Raw genomic sequence first — 17,698 nt, 5'->3', positions numbered from 1 at the left:
TTCCAGTACTGTATACAAGCCCCTCACATCCGCTCTAGGCATCGGCACTCTTACGAGTTGGGGAGTTAGGCAGGTCAAATATTACTACTACTACTACCACTACTACTATCAGCCATCCGCCTCGTGTCTGAGAGGCAACAGCTTTAGCATGAATTTCTTCACCAATCATGCAGCTTAGACGCCCACCCTACTATATGCAAGCACTACGAGCCCAACGAAATCCTCACTCATCCTCAAAGCCTGATACACAAAGCCGCTACAAAGAACATGAGGGCCTCGCTACGTGCTTCTCCCAGTACTCTCCTCTTGCGGTTGTATGCACACACAACGTCACGACTTTCCCTTCACTCAATATCAATTGCCGATCATGTCAAATCCCGAGAAGTACACGGTCGGCTGGATTTGTGCCGTCACTACCGAGTTTGTCGCCGCGCGAGCCTTAGTTGACGAGAAACACGACCAACTTGAAAGCATCGCCCATCAGGACAACAATAACTATGCTTTGGGAAGAATTGGGAAGCATAATGTTGTCATAGCTGTCTTGCCTAAGTCCGAATACGGCACGACTAGCGCTGCGACTGTGGCAAGAGATATGCTGCGCAGCTTTCCCAATGTTCGTTTCGGACTGATGGTCGGCATCGGCGGTGGTGCCCCGAGTGTGAGGCACGATATTCGACTGGGCGATGTCGTAGTGAGCACGCGTGGAGACGGGAGAGGCGGCGTCTTCCAGTACGACTACGGTAAGGCGATCCAGGACCATAGTTTTGTGGCTACGGGGTCCTTGAATCAGCCCCCACAGTTGCTCTTGACTGCAGTAAGCGCACTTGAGGCCGAGTATGAGTTGGAAGGGCACCAGCTCAGCGAGCAGGTCGGCAAGGCACTAGAACAGCGGCCACACCTACGAAAGAAATACTCTCGACCTCCTCCTCATAGCGACAAACTCTACCGATCTGATGTTGTGCATCCGCACCCTTCGAATGGATGTGCTGAGGTGTGCGGTAACGATTCCGCTGACCTGGTAGATCGAATCAAACGGAGCAAGCAAGATGATGAACCTATCATCCATTATGGGTTGGTCGCCAGCGCAAATCAGTTGATGAAGGACGCACTTGCTCGGGACTCATTGGCGGCCAACAAGGATGTCCTTTGTTTTGAGATGGAAGCGGCCGGTTTAATGAACCACTTCCCGTGTGTAGTAATTCGTGGGATATGCGACTATTCTGATTCGCATAAGAGTAAAGAATGGCAAGGCTTTGCGGCAATGGTGGCGGCCGCATATGCGAAAGATCTCCTATGTCAGATTCCACCCAGTAAGATCGAGACCGAGACGCCTATCAGGCAAGTCCTCACTTCTAGTTAGTATCGTAACACCAGCACCCATTTCATCTTCTGACCTGAGACAGTTGAAATCACGGGAAACGTTACCAAAGACACGGTGATAAGCATGGCATCTGATCATCATGTTGCTAAAATCGAGCGCTGGCTATCACCACCAGATTACTCAACGAATGCTAATCTGGCGAGAAAACAGCGCCATCCCGGCACCGGAACTTGGCTACTCAACAATCCCGCCTTTCATGAGTGGGAATTTGGGTTACGCCAACATTTGTGGCTCTACGGCTTGGTGGGATGCGGGAAGTCGGTTTTGAGTACGACCATTCTTGATCATCTCCTGTCAAATAGCACTCGCACCACGCTTGCATTCTTCTTCGATTTCAACGATCCTGGGAAGCAGAGATTAGAGAACCTTTTGCGCTCGCTAGCAGCTCAGCTCTATCGTACTAGTAACCAAGCTGCAAAAAGACTTGACAATCTTTTTGCTTCCCATGATGATGGACGGAAGCAACCGGACACGACTGCTTTAACAGCATGTATTCATACTATGATAGAGTTGACTGGACAAGTTTCCGTCATCATCGACGCTCTGGATGAGTGTACTGAAAGGAAAGAACTTATGCAATGGCTGAAACGCTCAATGTCCAACAAAGCCCAGCTTATTGTTACTGGCCGGCCTGAAGCAGAATTCGAACGCGAGATCCCTCGATTGTTCGATGAGCAGAATTGTGTCTTGCTTGACAAAGAAGCTGTAAATGCTGATATACGTTCTTATGTCGAGGCAGCGCTTAAGCAGAGGCCCGATTTTGTGGATAAGAATCTATCTCCGAGTATTCTAGAGATGGTGCGTGACAAGATCGGAAACGGAGCCGACGGAATGTAAGTTTGACACAGATCAGGTGTTTGAGGGCAGATCATTCTAAAATTAGTTTCAGGTTCAGATGGGCAGCTTGCCAACTTGATAGTCTTGCTCAATGCTTGAGCCCAAGAGACATCAAGACAGCTCTTGGATCCTTACCCCATGACTTGAATGAAACATATCGCCGCATGCTCGCAAACATACCGCCAAAACATAAGTCCAGCGCAATTCGTCTCTTGCAATTTCTTGTCCACACCAAGCGGCCTCTGAAGGTGATGGAAGCCATCGAAGTGATAGCTACGCAGATCGATCAGGAACCCCGAGGCTTCAATGTTGACGGCAGACTGTGTCAAGAACGCGATGTACTACGATACTGCCCCAGCTTAGTGGTTATCGCTAAAGTAAGGACACATGATCGGGTTGTCGACGAACTTCATCTTGCCCACTTCTCTGTTAAAGAATATCTTCTTGAGCAAGTCCAATTCGACCTGCAAAGCGCTAGCGCTGTCCTCACTCAAACATGCTTGGCTTATCTTACCGATATCCAGAGCGAGCATGGCACAGTCCAACGTGATTTTCCGATGGCACAATATGCGGCAAAATTCTGGATGGACTATGCTATTTTGGTAGACACTTCGGAAGAAATAACCAGACGAATTGTGAGCTTCTTAAAAGACTCGATAACCTTTCGACGATGGGGATGTTTGTATCAGGCCGACTATTCATGGGACGATGACCCTGGGCCTCCAAGAGCACCTGCGCTTTATTATACATGTCTGGGAGGACTCAGAAGAGTGGTAGAATATTTGGTAGACGAAGGGGCGGATGTGAACGCTGAGGGCGGCAAGTACGGCAATGCTTTGCAGGCCGCCTCATTTCGGGGTCATCTAGCAGTTGTGCAAGTTCTGTTAGACAAAGGAGCATATGTCAATATCGGGGGCGGCGAGTATGGCAACGCCCTTCAAGCTGCCTCATTTTGGGGCTACCAAAAGATTGTGCGACTGCTTCTAGCAAAAGGCGCAGACGTCAACGTGCACGGCGGCGAGTATAGTAATGCTCTACAAGCTGCCTCATTTCGTGGCTATCAAGACATTGTGCGACTGCTTCTAGAAAAAGGCGCAGACGTCAACGCGGAAGGTGGTTGCCGTAGCGATTTTCAACAGGTTTCCTCGTTCAACGGCCAGATATTCGGGGGATCGCTCTGCAATCAAGGAGCATTTTTCAATCTGCCAGGAGACTTTTGTGATAATGCTTTACAAACTTCTTCATCTAACGGTCATCGAGAGATAGTGCGAATGCTTCTGGATGAAGGGGTTGATGCTAATGCAGAGGGCGGCAAACACGGCAATGCTTTACAGGCTGCCTCATTCCGCGGCCACGGAGAGATTGTGCGAATACTTCTGGATAAAGGTGCAGATATCAACAAGCAGAGTGGCAAGTATAGCAATGCTCTACATGCTGCATCGTCCGGGGGCCATCAAGAGATCATGGGAATGCTTCTGGATGAAATGGCGGAAGCCAACATCAAGGGCACCCAAGACGCTCTAGAGGTTGCCTCATCCAAGGGCCATCAAGAGATTGTGCGGATGCTTTTGGATACAGAGGCGAAAGTCAACGCGCAGGGTGGCAAGTATATCAATGCTCTTCGAGCTGCCTCATGTAAAGGCCATATAGAGGTTATGCGACTGCTTCTAGATAAAGGAGCAGATGTCAATGCGCAGGACAGTTTTTATGGTAATGCTTTACAAGCGGCCTCACATAAGGGTCATATAGAGGTTGTACGACTGCTACTGGATCAAGGAGCAGAAACCAATGTGCAGGGCGGTTTCTATGGCAATGCCTTACAAGCCGCCGTAGCTGGGGGTCACGCAGATATTCTACGGATGCTTCTAGATAAAGGAGCAGACATCAACGCGCAGGACGGCATACACGGCAATGCTCTATATACTGCCTCATGTAAAGGCTATATAGAGGTTGTGCAACTGCTGCTTGATGAAGGAGCAGAGGTCAATACGCAGGGCGGTTTCTATGGCAATGCTTTATGTGCTGCATTAAACGAAAGCCATCTGGAAGTTGTGCGATTATTGCTCGATAAAGGGGCAGATGCTAACGCAGAGGGTGGCTTACTTGGCAATGCCCTATCTACTGCCTCTGGCAAGGGTCATCGGGAAGTTGTGCAACTATTGCTAGATAAAGGGGCATATATCAACGCAGAGGATGGCTTACTTGGCAATGCTCTACATGCTGCCTCAGATAAAGGTCATCTAGAGGTCGTACGGCTGCTACTCGAGAATGGAGCAGACGTTAACACCAAGGGTAGGAAGTATATCAATGCGCTATATACTGCCTCTTTCCAGGGTCATCCGGAAGTTGTGCGACTATTACTAGAGAAAGGGGCAGATATTAATGCGCTGGGTGGCTTTTATGGCAATGCTTTGCATATTGCCTCTTTTCGAGGTCATCTAGAGGTTATAGTATTGCTCCTTGACAAAGGAGCAGATGTTAACACGCAGGGCGGCGAATATGGCAATGCTCTACAAGCTGCCTCGGATGAGGGCCATCTAGAGGCGATACGGCTGCTACTCGAGAACGGAGCGAACATCGACGCAGAAGGTGGCTGTCATGGCAGTGCTCTACAGGCTGCCTCGTTTTGGGGCTACCAGGAAATCGTGCGAGTTCTGTTAGATAAAGGGGCAGATAGTAACGTGGGGGGTGGCAAGCACGGCAGTGCCCTACAGGCTGCCCTAAATAGGGGTCACCCGGAGATCGTGCAAATGCTTCTGGATGAAGGGGCGGACGTTAACGCGCAGACTGGGCTGCATGACAATATTGTACAAGCCGTGTCGACGAGAGGACATGAGAAGGACGGTCAAATGCTGCTGGACAGAAGCGTCGACGTCAGTATTCAAGGTAAAACCCCGAAGCCCTGCAACTATTCAATCGAAACGACGCTAACATGATGTTTCGAAAACGATCGGACTCGACAAACGTTATAGGACGGACGGAACTACCTCGACTCTTAAACGCTGGTTTCGATTGCACCTACGACTCAGTATCCAGTCTTTTTGTTTCCAGAGATACAGCCTCTGCCTATCCTTTGTACTCAAGTCATTAAATCAACATCATCGTTCCTTCCTTTATTCTACTCTGGCCTGATACAGATGAACTGGTGATTTACTAGATGCTATGTCGATAGCGTTTACCATCAAGCTATAGATCATGGTTTGCTTTCGGGTTCATCAAACCCGTTGGGTCTTTTTTGCAACCAGTGGGTGTTATAATTAGAAGCGGCTATGGCCTCAGCTATATTACTGAGACAATCATCGACTCACAAGATCTTACGCAAGGTGTAAATGATAAAGAGCATGGTTGTACTCACGAGAATGAATTACCACCAGACAAGACTCGCCCGAGCTCAGAAGATCATACACATCGCACAGAAGACCAAGCGCTTCTTCATGCACAAGGGATAGGAATATAAGCTCATCGCCTTCGCGGTCTAGAAAACGTCGATTATTGAGAGGAAATCTATTCGCACCTGGTTTCAAGTCCTAGTTTACAACTTGCAGATGCCGAAGGACGCCTTCATCCTCCAGAAATTTGAGCACCTGATGTGCATATCCTTCATATTCAACGGTAGCCGAATATCATATCAACGTAACAAATAGATAATCACGGTTAAGCGAGGCCCTAGTATGATCTACATGCCCTTCGCTAGGTGCTACATTTATCCGACTGCTCTCAAGACATCGGTCTCCGCGTCTAGCATAGAGAGATGGCCCATCTTGGAGAGGCTACTCCGAGCCAGTATCTGACATATTAACATCTTGTGTAACACCATCGGCAGAGGAGTATTCCATTTCATTGAACCAGTTCGACATCTCCGTGCCCAGTCCCAAAGGCAACAATGCAATGTGTGCTCATTAGTGCTCAAGACGCGTTACAGATGCATGGAAAGCACCTGCTCAAGAATTATCGGCTTAAACTACACTATTTTTCGACGACACGGTCGTCCAGTACTATATACTACAAGAGCGATGTATGCAAGAATTGATTACGATCGAGGGCTACGACACCGTTCAGATATTCATATTCTGGAGAAAAGACATTATTCTTCAAAGCCTCATTGAGCGGGTGCCTCAGCACCTTATTGGTAGTAGTCTGTGCTATTGAATCGATACTTACACTTGTCTTGATTTATAGTGGTTGACGGCTCGATGATGGATGATGATGCAGGGAGGCGTGAACTCCGCGTCATCACCTCAAATCCTGCTTTCTCATCCGCAAGCCGCCGCCTCACAAGGAAGTTCTTATAAAGTTCTACAGACATCCCATTCAGCGCTCCAGTACTACTGAGATGATTACATACATAGATGTCTTGACCTTTCGGAGTGCTGCATGACTAATGAAGGCAAGAGAGATGCTTGTGAAAGTGGTGCTACCTCAAATTCCGTTGACCTTGGGTATGAAGGACAGGTCTACTTACATGGTCTTTGCCACCATTGTATGACCTCTTGACGAATGTACGTATCTTGCTGGCAATTTGCCGCACCTTTGCTGTTGACCAGGCCTACCTAACCAACAGTTCTTCACATATACACGTATCTATAATGTGGTAGGAGGTCTACCAAATGACCAGACTTGGTTATCCAGACTGGCCAAAGGTCACGGGGTTAACCGATCAGACTGTCATCGCGTCCCGTGTCTCTTTTGCCTAATCTTATGCTTCTCCCGTCCCAACATCCTTATGCTCGCAATAAACGTTCTACAGGCATAATCCAAACTACAATGCCACCAAATGGTAAAAACCCAGTGTGGATAGTCCAGGACTTGCAACAAAAGGTTATACCCAACAATATTTATCCGATCCACTACAAAGATGCTTGCCTAGCAGTCTCCGGAGGAAATGGATGATGAGTAGGAATATATAAGACACCTTTTCCATCGAGACATAGTTTCTACGGACAACTATGACTTGAAGGCGCACGATCCTCTGGAAGAGTGGATGATAGGAGGCCACCACACACGCCTCCTTTCTCCGGTCCTGCAACCTGAAGACCTAAGAGAAAGGTCTTAGGCTGATGTGTGATATTATGAGTCTTCAAAAGATAAAAGCATCTTTATTGTGACTGTAATATATGTTGTTCGTCTATCCTCCGCTACTGTTTCGACGAAAGTTGGCTGGGGCCGAGGCAGCGAATCTGGAGCCCCTGGGATCGTCTATAGTCTTCCATTAAGCCTTCATACTCAATTGCTGTTGGCTCGGAATCCCCCATAGACTTGACCATCATCGTCTACATAATTCACTACCCAGTTAAGTCTTCGAAGTGCTGGTCGGTCTCTCATCTGCAGCTTCCTTGCAACTTCCAGAAGTTCCTCCGTTGTTCTTTGTGTCTCGACTTCGTCGTAACGATTGCTTTCAAGCCATACGTGGACAATCTGGATGTTACGGAAAGACCGCATGATCTCCAGGGCCTTTTCCAAATTCCCCCAAAGCCCCGTTTCCTCGACGATGACGTTTTTGAAATGGTCAAGTTGTCGGCCATAGGATCGTCGGAGCTCATATGCAATTTCTGTCTCGGCGTCAAAGTGAAGCCATAGAATGTCAACTTCGGGGTGGAAAACCAGATTTGAAGATGGTAAGCCAGGGTGCTGCAGGCGAACATATCGGTGAAGGGACATTCTATCAGATTCGTTATGAATCGAAAGGCTGTTCTGTTCCGCCTCCAGTGGTACCTCCTCGTCCTCACCCAGTTCCGCAAGATCTTGCTGCAGAAACGTCGATAGTCGACATGATACGCGGAAATAGTACGGGCAGTTAAGTCGACTTCTTCGGCACTCTAGACAGGTCGGGGAATGACAACAGGCGATCTGAATAACTCGTGGTTCCCGGCTAGTTTGCCCCAGAGCCAAGCGAACACCAAGAGCTCCACGCTCTAGAGCTTCATGATTAGCTAATTAAAGGCTACGCCTAAAAACCATCTTACCTTCGTTGTAGCTCATGAGATATGTTATCACGCCAATAAATCAGGAGACAGCCTCAAGGAGGGTTGCATACAGGACCGCATGGCTTCCTACGCAGTTTGTTGGACGGGTGGAGTAGATTTTCGCCATTCGGTTAAGTCATGTGATGGGAAAAACGGAGCCTTGTTGGATGTCTACTGCCCATATTTGAATCGCAATGAAGTACGCAGTTGATGTGCGAGAACCTCGTAATGCGGGCGTGTTTCTGCTCCAACGTCGAAATCAAGCTGTGCTTCCAATTCTCTTGCGTATAAGACACTGTTCCCTGCACTTGTGTTTTGCTCGAACCGATGTCCCTCGATTCTTCTAGTAAACGACCAGCTGGGTTCGGCGTTGGTGAAGAGCTGCCATCATCTTCGTTGTCATCATCGCTGGACTGCGCCTTCTTATCGAGTAGGCGTGCCATTTTCTTTGCCACGTCACCCAACAGACTCCCCTTGGATGTGTTTATCCCTTGCCAAAACTTCTATGTATTGAGCGCATTTTTTCCAATCCCTGAATCGGATCGTTGTGGATAGGGACTATTAATTCGGAATAACTCCGGGTATCTGCTTGCACCAGGTGGGACAACTCAATCCGTGGTCGCGCACCGCGTTCCTCCACACTACCATCTGGGCATTGCTTGTCATGGCCAACGCTGTACATGCATTGGCGCCTTACTACTGCATCACGCAGGCTCGTTGTAGATTGTGTCAGTTTATATTGGCGGATGATGAGCTAATTGTTGCTGGTACGTACATCGTCTGTCTTTCTATCATTGATTCCTGATACTGAACTATCTGCTTAGCGGTTGGCGATGATCGAGTTTCCTGCGAATTTTCATTTGGTCGATACACAACCTTCTACGATGATGAACTCAATATTAAGCTGCATATGTGTCTCGTGGGCGAATGCCCATTGCGTACCAAGGCGACAGTATGCTTTCACGCCCGTTGCCACGAATCCCGCTTCTACTCGATAACTCCGGCATTTCTAGCCGCTACACACTACACTTATTCTCTGTCATTGAGCGAGGAGCGACGACGAGCCCGCTATATTCAACAAGCTCTTGCATACAATCTGCAACACGCAGGACTCTGGCCCCGAGAGCTTCCCACAGAGCTGTGGACTATGGTCGCTGGTCTTCTTCTGGAAGATTGCGCCGCTCTTACAGCGCAAGAGCAGCTGCACGGGTGCGACAGCGCTGAAGAATATACACTCGATCTAACACAACATGTATACGCATCGTATGTGAAGATGGACGGTCAATCATATGTCAAGAACCTCCGGAACACGGCCAGGACCGACGTCAAGGGAGAAAGCCATATTATACTGCTAACCCCTGGCATATACGCGGAGGAGAATGAAGGCAAGGATATGTTCGTGGCCGAGGACCATCTCGGTATTCGTCAAATCGTCTTTGTCTCGCGCAAGCACTGCGACGAATTGTGTCGTAGTCACTCGAGCGCGCCAGGCGCGTGGTAGAAACACATATCTCGGGATGACATTCGATCTACCGTCGCGATAAGGAGCGATGTTGGTAGCCCATTATTCGAGTCTCATTCTAAGCTGATGTGAAGGCAGGGCTCCAAGATTCGTGACATCGAGGGTGGACGAAAGGGATCTTTAACACTTGCACCCGTATCGGCTGGCAAGTTCCGGTTTCCGTTTCACCCACTGTCATTAATCTCTGAACGCTGAAGATACCAGAGCAACAACCAAGTAACCTGCGAATGCGCTTTTTTGACTGCAATGGGCCCGAGACCACCGGGTATTTTGTGGCTACCGACGGGGCGAGGACACTAGCTATCCTATCCCATAAGCAGGATCAACAAATAGATCCAAGTTTGTTCGAGGATGTCGATGCCCCTATCTGCTTTTGGATGTACATGCCCATTGATAATGGCGAGTATCTTACTGACATTTGCAGGCGGGCTGGGTCCTTGACAGTTCGGACTGAAACTATTGGGTTAACGGTAAGATATATTGTTCCGATCTCTCATGCTGGGCTGATGAACGACCCCAGTTCTCCACAAATCGAGGACGAACCGCTGTATTCGGACTTTATGGACATGAGAACGTCGACTTACGGCGTGTTGCTACCTTGCCTCACACGCCCTGCCGTGTCTATTTCAATCAAGCCGATTCCTCCGGTAGACGTGTGGGGGAATTAATTGTTCTGGAAAACGGCCGTGCCGCTGTCAAAACGACCTGCCATATGAAACAACACAAGAGGGTCGGCAGTATTGTATTAATATACAAAGACCGAAGTATAATCTGAAGCCGGAGGATCTAAACCGACTCATAGACCAAGTATGGTGTGGTCAAGATTCTAAGCACATCCATGATAGGAACCGTCTCCAATTTTACTTCCTACTTCTTTTATTTTGCCACTCCGGAGCCCGCCGCCATGCTCTCTTCGGTTGCGGCGTGTCATATAAGGTATGGCCGGCCAATCGTACTTGTTTTATAACTGACCGCCTACAGGACATTCAGCTGGTCCTGGAGTCACGTGAGGATGGGCCATCATTCTTCTATAATCTCAAGCAGCGGCACGTCAAGAACAACAAGGATCCCGATAATAGATGGTAGGTATTCCCCTATTCTATTGTAACTGTACTGAAACCCTGTAGTTTTGGCAGCTCAAGCATCCAGCATCCAGTTCTCAGATATGACTCTGTGTGTCCATACTTCTCACGCTTGCTGTGTTCGATGGCGCGCTAGAACTCGATGACTTAACTCGGATGCTCAAAAATGGTGGTGCAGGACGGGTGAATTGGAACGAACGGTGCCGCGATCTCCCAATTTGTCGAAGTGTGAATCATTGCGGAGATGTTCATTACACGAAACTGATGACGGAAGACACATTCATCGACATGTTCAAAACGTTTTTCATGCAAGCAGGGTATAGAGATGTACCAGGCTCAATACATATGATACGCCGAGAGGTTGGAAAGCAAATCGACAGTAAGTTGATCCTTGTATTATGTCAAGGCTATGTTTGCTAACATCATGCCAGAGCTGTATACCGAGGTGGAGAGGTCTCAACAATTGACACAGGCTGACAAAGCTGTGTTTGGACAAAGTTACACGGCAGACATTTCGTCGTGTGATGGCATGTCGGCCTTCTTGCGTGAGAAACCTGACCACAGGGCTGTCGACTACTTCCAAGGCCTCGCCCAATTTCGACAGGAAGGCCTACCAATCCGACTACCTACTGCGCTGAAAGAGGATATCAATCGCGATGCAGAACTTTTGGCATGGGACCAGAAGATAGCACAAGCCGATGAGAGCACGTGTAAAAAGGCGAAACAAAAGCGGCAAAAAGTATTGGAAAGACTCGAGAAACGCAAGCTAGAGGAGTACCGGCAAGAATGCTCATCGCGACTGATGCGGGAGAACTTGTTCAATGATCAGCAAGCAACGATTGCAGACCCGCATCCCATACACAAGCTTAGACCCGAGATAGGTCGGCTTGCTGAGAAGATGACAAGAACTTCGCCTTCGAGCCAACAAGACAAGGTTGATGCTATGCATGATATGCGGTTGCTGTTGGCTGCGCCGCCAATCTTCTATCGAGAACACGAGGAGCCAAAGAACGGGCGGTGTCCCTATTGCTCAATAGAAATGCACAGGTATGAATTTCCCGTTCCTTGAGACAGAGCGCTTCTCACACATATTTCAGCATCATGGACAAGAGAAGTCGATGCAAACATATCCACCGCTGCCGGAAACGTGCCGTAGCCCAGGAGCGTGGTGTGCTGCCTGGAACTCTTAAGTTCTGTTATTTCTGTAACTTGTTCTTCACTGCCGAGGAATATTCCGACCACTGTAAGATGCATTTGACGGAGCCGCTAGGATATTGTGGTTCTGTTACTTACAGGCACACTTTGGTCCGCCCTGCGTTCTGTCTGCTATGCAGGCAGTCGAAGCGCCGCACGCCAGCGACGAGGATGTACTTCTGGGAGCGAGATATCGACGCCATACGCCACATGGAGACCGAGCACAAGGACGAATGGCCGTGGTCGTGTCCAGGGTGCAACTTTTCTGGTGAGAACAACAAGGCCTGCTATCATCATCTGCATGATGCTCATGGCTATGAACTTGTCACGGAGCAAAAGCAAGGAGTTTATCGCAACAGCACTGGTTCCCCTCCTGTGCTTCAGTCACATGAACCGATGGACCAATCTACACCGAGTGGAACTGATGTGAAGCCGGCTGATCCCCCGCTTTCCTCACTGCGAGGTAGCGGGAGGCGAGAAGAAGAATCAAGCGAGGTTGGGATCGTCAACGATTCACTGGCAACGCCAAACTGTCTCGGCAGTTTTATTGTGCCCTCGACCGCGAACCTTGATCTGGCCTCGACTGCGGAATCTTCATTGGCTCTTTTAAGGGCTTGCTCTTGGGGTAGCTTGGAGCCCAATGAAGACCCACCGGCTACGAAAGCATCTGCGTGTGATGGCCAATACAACGGTGTACAAAACCTCTCCGCAGGTCCGATGGCAATAGACACAGATTCGATAGGCAGCGGCTCTCAATGCGCCTTGTCACCTCTGCCCACTCCTTGTACACCGGATGACAGCACTGGCTCAGCGACATCAGATATACACGTCTCTGGATGTAGAAAACGCCGAATCAAGCTCGCTACGGGAATTTGTCGGCCTGAGGCTGACGATATCGAGTCTCTGCCCGCGCTCAAGAAACGCCGGATCATCCTGAAAATAAGACCACGGAGGGTGGGCGAGAAAGGGCATGCTGGTGGTGACGGCACGGTCATTCAAACTCGGGTCAAGCCACCAAGTGAGAAGATTGAGATTAACAATCTCACCAAAACCCGCATCATTCTCAAGACTGGTTCGTGCCGGCCCGATTCTCGTCGACTAACGACACCGTTTAAGACTTGGCAGTCGGACACAACGTCGTTCAGGCGCAAGTGGACATTGGAGGAGGATGAAACAGTCTGTAGGATGAAAAAGGACAAATACTCTTGGACCGAGATCCAGCGCGCCCTTCCGCATCGTTCCCAGGGTTCGATTCAAGTCCGGTACTCGACTCAATTGAAACAAGTCGATGAGGGGTGACAGACATTGGTTAGCCACATAGTATTAGATAACCGAATCTTCCAATAAGTTGTTCGCTCTCATGGCCATGTTCATTCGAACTGTGTGTTCGAGCCGCTTGTTGCTGTCAAATCCGATCTCTAAGCTTCGAACCGGGAGGGACTGGTGGAAACGTTTCAGAAGTGCCATCACGATCGGCCTGAGGAGAATCCCCCCAATCCCATTATGATATCTGTCCGTGAGGCCAATTCCTCATTAGTCAGCAAGAGCTCGTCTGCAAGCCCGTTTCCTAGGAAATGAAAATTTGATGGTGCGGCCTCTTGAGTGGCCTGCGTCCATCGGCGGAGACCGTTATGTCAAGGTCAGAAAACGGCAATGCGCACGTGATTCATTTATGCGGAGCTGGCAAATGGTGGTTGATTTGGCCCCAAAACCCCAACCAATGCTATCATGCACGTTGCTTTTTGATACAGTATACAAAGCATTATCAATAAACTCTGAAACTATCTTTGGAACCAACTTGAGGTCAACTCCTGCGATAGATTGTGTTGTACAAACCCTAAACGGCCAGCAACAAGTCCGTTCAGTACTGCGCCCCTTGTCCACGAACGATTGCGAGTTTTGCGACGAGTTCAGTCATGTACGACAGATGCCGCGATCAACTAAATCTCGCATCTACTATAGAAAGATTGCATCAAGAAACCAAGGCATAAGAAACATAACTGAAAGGCATAAGATTGTATAGGAGCTTGGTGTTCTTTATATTGATATAGAAGTAGCAGGTATCGTAGACAGCTACCCTTACTTATTGATATAGAGGCTTAGTGATTATGCAGATGCCTATAAGAACTATATATGGCAGGAATATGCTGCTGGCACTGCAGCGGCGTGCGCAAAGGAATTTCTCTCTGTTATGCTATGTAGGAGAATTTCAGGTATGTAGTAGTTATGGAATAGTCAAGCATAACATGCACAGGGAGGATTCTGGGTAGAACTGATATTGAAGCAGAATCGGCCTCTACTAGCAACACAGCAAGGTGCACCCCCAAGCTAACAAACCACGCACAAGGTGACCGCTCGTAACATGACGGTAGGGAATAGTGCTCTACAGGGAGTTTGCTGTGGTGACAACGGAGAAGTCGAGGCGAGTTATCTTTAAGGCAGAAATCGTTCCTGGCAGATTATTGAATCTGAAGGAGCAGTGCCGATTCTTTTCAATCCAGAGCAACCGCAGAACATAGGACACCAAGATGATAACTCAATGACGCAGCTAATGGATGAATGTGCCTCGGGGCCTGCTCGCAGCTGAATAGATATCCAATCAACAACAGACGTGCCTATCGTTGCGAACTCCTAAATAGGTACAAGTATGTACTGATTAACTTTATTTTGACTTTAGTCCTTTAGCCTGGTCTGTTAGTGTCGTATTCTCTATGCGCTTGGATATTGTCAACCGAATCTCTTTGAATGACGGCTGCAAAATGCTTGGCTTCAACTCACTTTGTCTATTAACATGCAATGCACTTCATAAGGTAATGGCAAAATGCACATGAAACTACAAGTTGAAATATGCATTTCTATTTTAGCGACATGAGCCACAATTGGCGAGTGCTGCGGGGGCTTGGCGACTTGTCGAAGGACACGTCGCACATGCGAGCATTTCGTTCCTACCACTTTGGTCGTAGAGTAGAACAATACGCGTTGGCTCGAGCCGGAGGGGGGCCACTAAGCAAGCTTAGTTGGGCACAAAAGTCCGGAACAGTCACAAAAGGGTGGGACAACCCCGCTCCGCCGGCTGTCGCAAATTCCCTCGATTTTGTATGTGAAATCAACAGAAATCTAGACGCCAGTTAGCCAAAAAAGGAGTATTATTGTCCAAGTGCATTATGCCTTTAAATGCAAATAACAGAGCAGCTCAAGCAGTCGTTTCTTCGCGCCAATGACTCCAAAAGGGCCTCTCTCGTGATGCTTCTAAATTAATGAAGAAGCTCCTTTCAATACGCGATGCTGAGCGGCAGTACAAGGGCTCTAACAAGTCATCCATTGCGCGTATCGTCAAGCAGCTTGAAGCGGCCAAAACAGCGGATTTTAGCCTGGTTCCTGAGCCAAATAATGGTCGGCCGCGACTCCTTTCAGATGCCGAAGAAGAAGCTATCGTATGCTTCATTATTTGGATGCAGAAGTCCGGTCTTCCGGCCTCCAAAGGCGAGATTGAAGATGCAGCAAATACAATAAGAAGTCGCCGTGACCCTCACGCTCAGCCGGTCTCACGGATGTGGTACAGGCGCTTCCGTGACGATCATCCCGAGCTTGATACCTAGATTTTGAAGTCGAAAGAAGCGGCTCGCTATGAGTATGAAGAAGCCGGCGTGGAGGAGACGAAGCAGTGGTTTAAACGACTTTCTGAAGTCATCACCAGATACAGAATCGGCGCCTCAGAGTGTTGGAATGCTGATCAAGCCGGAATTAGAGTCGGAATACTGCGAGAACGCGTACAATGCCTCGTCGTACGTACCAAAAAGAAGACTGCAACAGAGGTATTCTCGCCGGAAGATAGGGAGACTTGTACGGTGATCGGTACGGGAAACGCCGCAGGAGCAACTACTCCTCCTTGGCTTATCTTTAAAGCTTTTCCAACGATCGAGTGGTCAGATATCGATGGTGATCCTAATATGCGCTTTGCACAGTCAGAAACGGCTTTTTCCAACGCCGAGATAACGCTCGAGTGGGCGAAGCACTTTAACCGGTGGTCTTGGGAGAAATCTACTACTGTACAACATCGTCAGCTGGATTTTGAACACTGGTTTGGGTGTAACGAGCACCTGAAAAGCGAATTCAACCCTATCACTCCATATGACACGCCTCCGGGCACGGAAGGAAAGGGCTCGTGTGGCGGTTGCTTATAATCGACGGCTTCTCCGGTCACGGCTCCTTCGCCTTCAGAGAATATTGTATAAAATTCAATATCCTCGTTGCTTTCCTTCTTCCTCATTCAACGCATATGCTTCAACCGATGGACCTAGGAGTTTTTCAATGGTTAAAAATGCACACCAAAAAAGGCTGCGAGAAGCTTTGCGCAAGGGAAATCTGACGTTCAACTGCCGTGACTTTGCAGGCTCCTTCACAGTATGTGTTAGCAACTCATATCTTCTCTAAAAAACCCCTCTTTTCATATACCAATTCTCATAATATCAGGAGATCTTTGAAGAAGGCTTCACAGCTGCCCATATTATCGCAGGCTTCGAAAAGTCAGGCATTTTCCCGCCGACTGAGGCGCCGGCGGTTAGTTATCTGCTGAAGAAGAAGCTGAAGACTCGTAAGGCTATCGATCCGGCGTTATCTTCACTTTTACCGGCGGAAAATCGATTCCCTATGACCTCTGATACAGCAAGAGATGTCAGCAACCGCTATCACGATATTCTAAGCTCCCCAGCACAACGGGGACTTAAAGCTGTACAGAAGATCGTTAATGAAGCTATTGTGCTTGAAGATGTCGTGAAAAAACATGTTACCAATCGTCAAGAGCGTATTGAGAAGAGATATCATTAGAGAAAGCGCGGAAAGCGAGGAAGACCGGTAGGAGATTATTTTCACAATATAAGCTTGGAAGAGCTTCGTGAACAGCAGGCTGAATTTATTGAAGCAGGAGCAAAGTCTGAGCAGAGATCTCAGCTTCGGAATATACGATCTTTTGCAATCCGGCAGATGGAAGAGATAAAAGCTGAGTGGCAGCAAAAGAAGGAGGTTATCGTCGGCGGCGTTGAAAAGAAGATGCGCTTTAAAAAGTGGCTTGAACACACTAAAAGAGATATAGAATACGCTTCTCTCGATGCCTCACGAGCCGAGATATTCTTACAGCTGAAGAAGAAGGAAGATTGCTTCATGATCGATACCCAGCTTGCCCCGGAAGCTCGTGAGGCTATTCGCAACGCCGGCTTCGCAGCAAAGCCCCTCTCAGCAGCAGATTTATCCGGCCTTCTCAACAGCGATGACTCCGTCGATTTTCAACTTACGCAACCGCTGGTTGATGCCGATTTTAATGAAGAAGATAGCCTCATCGATTTATCGGAAGAAGAGGAAGTCGCAATGCCCTCATCGCCGCCTTGCCTGCCCGACTACGAGTCCCCCTTTCCAACGGTGCCCTCAACACTATGCCCGGCTCAACACCAAGCCCAATTTCGTGATGCCCTCATTTACCTCATTGGAGAAGAAAAATCCGCTACAGGAGCCAGTCACAGGCCTCAGGAAGGACAGGAAAGCACCCAATTTACTAGAGAAGGCGTTCTCAATCGGCAGGCAAGTTTGCCGCCGCTGCAGCTATTTCCCTCTTACAGTTACAGTCAATAGCAAATATATCATCACAGGAAGCTTCATTTCAACAGATACAGCAATATCACCTCTTTTGACGCCTTCAGAATGAAGATACATTGAAAATGCCGCA

At 48.5% G+C, this 17,698-nt stretch overlaps 5 protein-coding genes across 5 annotated transcripts; 4 read left to right on the top strand and 1 right to left on the bottom strand.

The window, feature by feature from the left end:
- Nucleotides 1-367: 367 nt before the first annotated feature.
- On the top strand, nucleotides 368-5,154 carry FMAN_07351 (uncharacterized protein; the record flags this gene model as incomplete). Its single annotated transcript, XM_041830962.1, has 3 exons — nucleotides 368-1,355; nucleotides 1,404-2,214; nucleotides 2,271-5,154. The coding sequence occupies 3 exons, from the start codon at nucleotides 368-370 to the stop codon at nucleotides 5,152-5,154; spliced, it is 4,683 nt and encodes a 1,560-aa protein (XP_041681573.1).
- A 2,287-nt stretch (nucleotides 5,155-7,441) lies between these two features.
- Nucleotides 7,442-8,197, bottom strand: FMAN_07350 (uncharacterized protein; the record flags this gene model as incomplete). Its single annotated transcript, XM_041830961.1, has 2 exons — nucleotides 7,442-8,130; nucleotides 8,182-8,197. 2 exons carry the CDS (start codon nucleotides 8,195-8,197, stop codon nucleotides 7,442-7,444), a joined length of 705 nt encoding a protein of 234 aa, XP_041681572.1.
- A 648-nt stretch (nucleotides 8,198-8,845) lies between these two features.
- On the top strand, nucleotides 8,846-9,682 carry FMAN_07349 (uncharacterized protein; the record flags this gene model as incomplete). The annotated part of the gene is made up of 2 exons (XM_041830960.1): nucleotides 8,846-8,948; nucleotides 9,006-9,682. The coding sequence occupies 2 exons, from the start codon at nucleotides 8,846-8,848 to the stop codon at nucleotides 9,680-9,682; spliced, it is 780 nt and encodes a 259-aa protein (XP_041681571.1).
- Nucleotides 9,683-10,941: 1,259 nt separating this feature from the next.
- Nucleotides 10,942-13,278, top strand: FMAN_07348 (uncharacterized protein; the record flags this gene model as incomplete). The annotated part of the gene is made up of 3 exons (XM_041830959.1): nucleotides 10,942-11,164; nucleotides 11,217-11,832; nucleotides 11,883-13,278. 3 exons carry the CDS (start codon nucleotides 10,942-10,944, stop codon nucleotides 13,276-13,278), a joined length of 2,235 nt encoding a protein of 744 aa, XP_041681570.1.
- Nucleotides 13,279-16,110: 2,832 nt separating this feature from the next.
- FMAN_07347 (uncharacterized protein) lies at nucleotides 16,111-16,806 on the top strand (the record flags this gene model as incomplete). Its single annotated transcript, XM_041830958.1, has 2 exons — nucleotides 16,111-16,383; nucleotides 16,453-16,806. The coding sequence occupies 2 exons, from the start codon at nucleotides 16,111-16,113 to the stop codon at nucleotides 16,804-16,806; spliced, it is 627 nt and encodes a 208-aa protein (XP_041681569.1).
- Between the last annotated feature and the right edge of the window lie 892 nt (nucleotides 16,807-17,698).

This window comes from Fusarium mangiferae (genome assembly GCF_900044065.1).
Source record: "Fusarium mangiferae strain MRC7560 genome assembly, contig: FMAN_scaffold005, whole genome shotgun sequence".
In the NCBI taxonomy this organism is placed as follows: domain Eukaryota; kingdom Fungi; phylum Ascomycota; class Sordariomycetes; order Hypocreales; family Nectriaceae; genus Fusarium; species Fusarium mangiferae.
This window is presented reverse-complemented; position numbering and strand designations above follow the sequence as displayed.